The sequence below is a fragment of the Octopus bimaculoides genome, chromosome 7 (assembly GCF_001194135.2).
Source record: "Octopus bimaculoides isolate UCB-OBI-ISO-001 chromosome 7, ASM119413v2, whole genome shotgun sequence".
Taxonomy (NCBI): domain Eukaryota; kingdom Metazoa; phylum Mollusca; class Cephalopoda; order Octopoda; family Octopodidae; genus Octopus; species Octopus bimaculoides.
Genome location: NC_068987.1, coordinates 94,874,139 through 94,880,214, shown reverse-complemented (window position 1 = coordinate 94,880,214; position 6,076 = coordinate 94,874,139). Strand labels below are relative to the sequence as shown.

The 6,076-nt window shown below is 35.1% G+C and overlaps 1 protein-coding gene across 12 annotated transcripts in view; it reads right to left on the bottom strand.

Annotated features, from left to right (window-relative positions):
* LOC106883309 (teneurin-m) overlaps positions 1 to 6,076 on the bottom strand; it is a 487,309-nt gene that overhangs the window by 39,132 nt on the left and 442,101 nt on the right. For 11 of the 12 annotated variants that reach the window (XM_052969800.1, XM_052969804.1, XM_052969807.1 and 8 more), the window contains one exon: positions 5,606 to 5,928. In XM_052969800.1, the coding sequence (XP_052825760.1) occupies positions 5,606 to 5,928 (323 nt within the window). The remainder of the gene's footprint in view (positions 1 to 5,605; positions 5,929 to 6,076) is intronic. The other variant, XM_052969805.1, reaches the window with a different exon arrangement.

Here is a 6,076-nt window from a genome sequence, read left to right as displayed (position 1 = left end):
TATATATATATATATATATATATATATATATATATATATATATATATATGTCAGCAAGTATACAAGTTACTCAGTTTCATTTAATGGCTTTTCTTGTAAGTCGTAATCCGAAGGAATCAGACCAATCTAAGCTGAGACTTTATGTAGTTTCTATTCATTTTCAAAACTGCAAGTTTCTTGGACGATGTGTTATTTTCCTTTTTCTTTATCATCTACATGAATGAATGTGATAGAGTACTTAGCAAATAGAGTGCTTACACTTTTCTATGCTGAGACTCTCCATGAACTGTATCTAGATGTTAACTTGAAAGAGTTTAATCCAGAAATTACTAAAGGGGACAACAGACAGATAGCAATATATTCCTCTGAGTAGCAGCTGTATTGACAAGCAATTCAGTTACTCCTATTCATACAAGAAGAATAGGTTCTGTCAAACCAGTTGGACCAACACATTGTATGGCAAGTTAAATATACGAGCTGTTAATTAAAGGACTTCGTAAACATATTAATGAATTTATGCATGACTTGGTGTATATGAACTCTATTAATTAACCTTACAACAATAATCTCAACAGTAATCATATCTTTGAATAGCAAAACAGTGTTGTGTGTGTGTGTGTGTGTGTGTGTGTGTGTGTGTGTGTGTGTGTGTGTGTGTGTGTGTGTGTGTGTGTGTGTGTGTGTGTGTGTATGCATTTATATTCCTTTTGTTTTACAAATGAGAGAAAGAAAGTGAACTTAATGCATAAAAACTGTGTTTTGACTGAAATTTAAACAAGAGGAACTGAAAAACTTGCAGGATTGTGCCAATGCAGTGACCAAACTCTTGGACAATCTCTTAACTTGACTGAAATGTCTTTAGACCTTGAATCACCCCTATAACAATTATAGTTAATAAAATACTAGAAACATTTGACACCCACCCACCCACATACACACATAAAATAAGAAAGAAAATAAACGATCCAAGAGCAAAGCGGAGTTCTTCTGCAGCAAATATACATTTTTCAGCTGGGAAAATGAGATGAATTTTTCTTTTTTGCATATAGATGGAGCCCCTGGAGTTGATAATAATATGCTGGTGGAGCATTATGCTTGGGTGGGAAACAGGTAATATGTTAAAAGGGAATATTAGCAAGGTGCATATAAGTTGAAAAGAAATAAGACAATAGATAAATGGGGAATATGTATGAATAATAAAAAGCAAGAAACCTATTTTGGGCAAAGCAAATGATTTTTTTTGGAATGGATAAAACATTGCAAGAAATAGGATTTCTCTGAGGTGAGGCTTCAATTTGTTGATAGGTAGAGAGGGGATTCACTGACACAAACACACACACACTAATGATAATAATAATAATAATAATAATAATAATAATAATAATAGTAATGAAAGTGATAGGCTCAACACTGCTTCAATACTTGTATTGACATTGTTACAAAGTAGTACTTGTATAATATTGTCATTCTTACAAAAGGTTAAGTTACTGAATAGATACTCTGCCCCAAAACACAACATCCACATTATGTATTCTGACTACAAAAGTAATTACAACATTTAAAAAAAAAATGTTTTCTCCTAAAAGAAATTTCTACTTAATTTATAATTCTTTTCTTAACATAGCAAAATATTTTGAGTCTTCTTACAGCTGTGTATTGAAAATGTAAGACTAAGAATGCATTGAATACCATAAAATTGGTTTGCATTTCCTTTGGGTTAAACAATCAGTCTGCTTTGGCCTAACTCATTAAATATTTTTGAAAGATCTTTTTTTTTTATAGCTAAGTGAAATGGAAAATATAGAGTTGTTTCATCCAAATATATGACATGGCATTTGTAACACTGCAAATGGTGAACAATTGCACAAGTGCAGCATTATCTAGTCACTGGTTCACTCTGCATTTCAGGGGAGGGAGAGAAGGAAGTATCTGTAACTCATTGTAAAAGAATTTGTTCCTGCAAAGGACTTCTTTTGAAGAGAAAGGCTTTTGGCCAGCAAAAACTTCACTGATTTAGATTTTGGCAAAAGATATCCACATCTGCTGCCCTAACAAACTTCAGCACAATTTAAACCCTTCCAAAGTAATACTCACAAAGAATTGGTTGACCCAAGACTACAAGTGAAGACTGTTGTTATGAGTGCTATGCAATGGGATTGAAACAGAATCAGATAGTTGTGAAGGGAATATGTTAACCCCACGCCATACCTGTGTTTAATTCTGGCAGCAATAAACCATGACTGCTATAACTATACTTTAATATCTTATCTATAGCTAAGTGCAGTCAAGCATGTCAAGGTATGATTTTCTATCTTACCAAATCCACTCACAAGGTCAGGCTGGAGCTATAGTAGTAGACACTAGCCCAAGGTGCCACACAATGGAACTAAATTCAAAACCAAATACTTGGGAAATAAATTTCTTAACCACACTCCCATGCCCGTAATCACACACACACATTATACATACACATACACACACTCATGTGTTTTACATGGGACAAATGCTGTGCTTAAATGTTTTTGGTTTTTTAGCATCTCAAGAAATATTTTAGTTTTATTTTTGATATCAGTTTCAACCTAATTTTAGCAATAACTTAATGACAGCACAATACAAATTTTAATTGTCAAATGTAATTATAAAATTAACAGAGCGATTGACAGAAACTGCTAACTTCATGTCAATATGCCAGTTGTCTTCCAAGCCCCATTTCACTACCCACCCTTAATAACGTTCTTCTCTAGTAACGTATCATACATGCATGTAAAAGTGTGACATGTATACACACATACATACATATACACATACATACATACGTGTGTGTATGTATGTATGTGCTTTTTTTTTAAAGACTTGTAGGTGCCTAGATGCACACACTCTTCTCTAGTGCTTGACCATGACGGTTTAGTGATTGAAGATTGTTTCCTGTTATATATTTGGACTGTTTCTGAGTGGAGATAATTGAGTATTTAGATCTGTGTAAGACTAGAAGGTTGTTTGGGCAAACGTTTGCACATCTATTTTAAAGTTCAGAAAACAGCTCTCCTGTTGCTGCTCCCTCTTCTTATCAAGTGTACAAACCTAGGATAGCCACAATCAATGGAAGGTCTGGAGAGATGGTTGAATTGCTAAAAGGGTGGCATGTTAATGCATACTGTATGCAAGAGGTATGATGGAAGGATGGCTTTACTAGATGCATCACAGGCATGGAACAAAGGTATAAATCCTTCTGGGTAGGCAGTGGTGATGGAGAAGGTGTAGTACACATCCTTTTTTCAGGGAAATGAGTAAGGGGGGGGGGTCGAACTAGTGAGAATGTGCGATAGGACAAATGCAATATCGACTAATTCTTGATTAATGTCACTGTCACATTTTTGCATATGCTACACAATTTGAACTGGCAGATGAACTGAAGGACCAACTGAATGAGGCCTTAATGCTGACTAGCTCAATAACAAATGAACATGACTGTCATCATGACTAGCGATGTCAATGGACATATTGGACAGCCATTTCAGAGAGATTCCATTGTGTAAATGGAAGCTCAAGAAATGAGGAGCAAACAATGCCTTTTAAGGCTAATTATTTGATAATTTGAAACATTAACTTCAAGAAACCAACCAGCCACCTGATCACCTATCAATCTAGTGCACAAAAAAGCCAAATAAATTTCATTCTCTTAAAGAAACATAGTAAACAAATGGCTGTAAATGCAAAGTTCTCTTCTGGTGTAGAATGAATAACCCAACAATGGTAGAGTGGTCACTAGCTTCAGACTTAGAGTTAGGAAAACTTGGAAGTAGAAATCAATTTAGAAAAGTATAATTTATGCACACACCCACACCCACACTCACACACCCACACATATATATATGTATGAACATGTGTGTGTGTGTGTGTATGTGTCACTGTGTTTGTTTACATCTGTGCTTGCTTATTCAGGTCGTGGTGTTGGCACTTTCCTGTCAATAACCTGGTCTGTTCACTTGAAAGCTATTGGAGAATAAGAGATCCCTTATTCAGAAATGAGGTAATGTTTAATATCAGCATAGGCATCTGGTTGTAAAAACAATGCCTCATTACCATATTCATCTCAGCAATGTTTGCAACGTAAAACAAATGAATATTATTGTTTTGACTTCTTTTAACAAAACAATACAAATTTAATTACCAACTTCTATGAAACATGCACTTCTGCATTCATAATATTTTAAGGTTTTATTTTTAACAAAAAAAAATTAAAACTACTTGCTAATTATTAGTTTTGTTAATAACTACCATGCTTAAGCTTGCAAAATATGTATTACATAAGAGGAAACTAAATTCAAATTTTATGCATGAATGTTTTTTAAGATTGCAAGTAACGGCCAAGATTTTGAAAGTGCTTGTTGTTTTCTAGATTTTATTATTTGTAAATTAAAATTTCGAACTCTGCAGCCTACAGAAAGCATAACTGAAGGATTTACTTTGATATTTCGTCACGAGAGAAAGAAGTTGTGACTTTTAAACCTATTAATATGCAGTTAATGCTAATCCATAGTGATAAGAATTTTGCAGAAAGTGTATGGAGAGGTGTGTAGGAGCTGCACACGAGTGTACGAGAGGTTCAGATGTTTCTAAGATGGCTGAAGAAACGCTGATAATGACGAACGTTCTAGGAGACTTGCAATCAGCAGAACTGAGAAACAGATGTGTGTGCAGCTTTGAGGGGCAGTTGTAGAACCACCATGTGCAGATTAGTTATGGTTCACTGAAGATTTGGGTATGAGATATGTGTGTCTGCCAAGTTTGTGCCAAAACTGCTTTCAGCTGACCAAAAAGACACTCGGGTTTCAGTTCCACAAAATCTCTTTGATTGTATCGAGAATAATGAAAACCTGTTGAAAACTTTGCGGAGGTCTCTGAGCAAGTATTGCCAAGCTCTTGACAAAATTTGATGCAGATTCTCTGCTCAACCTTTTCTGTGATGGTCAATGCAATGATCACACGCTACACACGTTCCTTCAAAGCACTGCTGTTAACAGCAGAAGTGAGCTAGAACATTAAAACTTAGTGCACATGCACAGCAGAGGTTAAGGTCAATTTGTGCTAAGCAAATTTATGCTGTGTGCTTTAGCTTTGTTACTATGACATCAGTCCAGATATTTATTGATCAGACCACATATACCTCATAAATTATCACTTTTCATTTTTTGTTTTTTTATAATAATATCAAGTCTCTTGCTTTATGCCAGTGACTTGCTACTGACCATTAAATATATAAGAAACATACCCCTACAAAATAACACAAAATGGATTATAACTACGCCTGTATTTCAAATGGTCACCTAAAGATCCTCTCATACTACAAGTGTTCCACTTTGAATACACCATCGCGAAACAAGTGAAACTTCAAAATCTAATAGAATATTTCATCTTAATTTTATCATTTCTTGTTGATTAGAAAAAAGCTGTTCCCACTGTTGTATATGTATTCATCAGCCAAATCAAACACACTACATTTGCATCAATGATCCCCAGACAACAACATGGGAAAGGAATAGAAGGGATTTAGTTGGGGAAAGTAACAAAAAAAGCAACAAGAAAAAGTCAAAGTCTCACATACCAGCAATGCTTTTCCTTTGTATCCGTCGTCATGCGAACCATGCATGCTGGCATGCCGGGAGAAGTATGGCCCTACCCTCAATCGACGTCCAATCCGTTCAAGTAAGCGGTTCTGTTTTGGACGACCGGATCGGTCAAGGTAGAAGCGCCACTCCAGTCTGTGCACATACAAATTTGGAATGATCATTTTCCGCTTGAAATGCATCCTGTGTTTACTCTCGAGGATCGGATGACCTCTGGTTTCCAAGGCAACAGTAAGGTTCGATGGAAAGACGATGACAACAGCGCCATCTGGGAGGTATGTGACTTTAGTCTGGACTGCACCTATTGATTTATAACAATAACATATTATTAGTAAAACAATGAAAGAATATAAATGAAAAGAAGTCATAGAATCAAATACTAACTTACACACATGCACACACACATTCATGCATTTATATATATATATATATATATATATATATATATA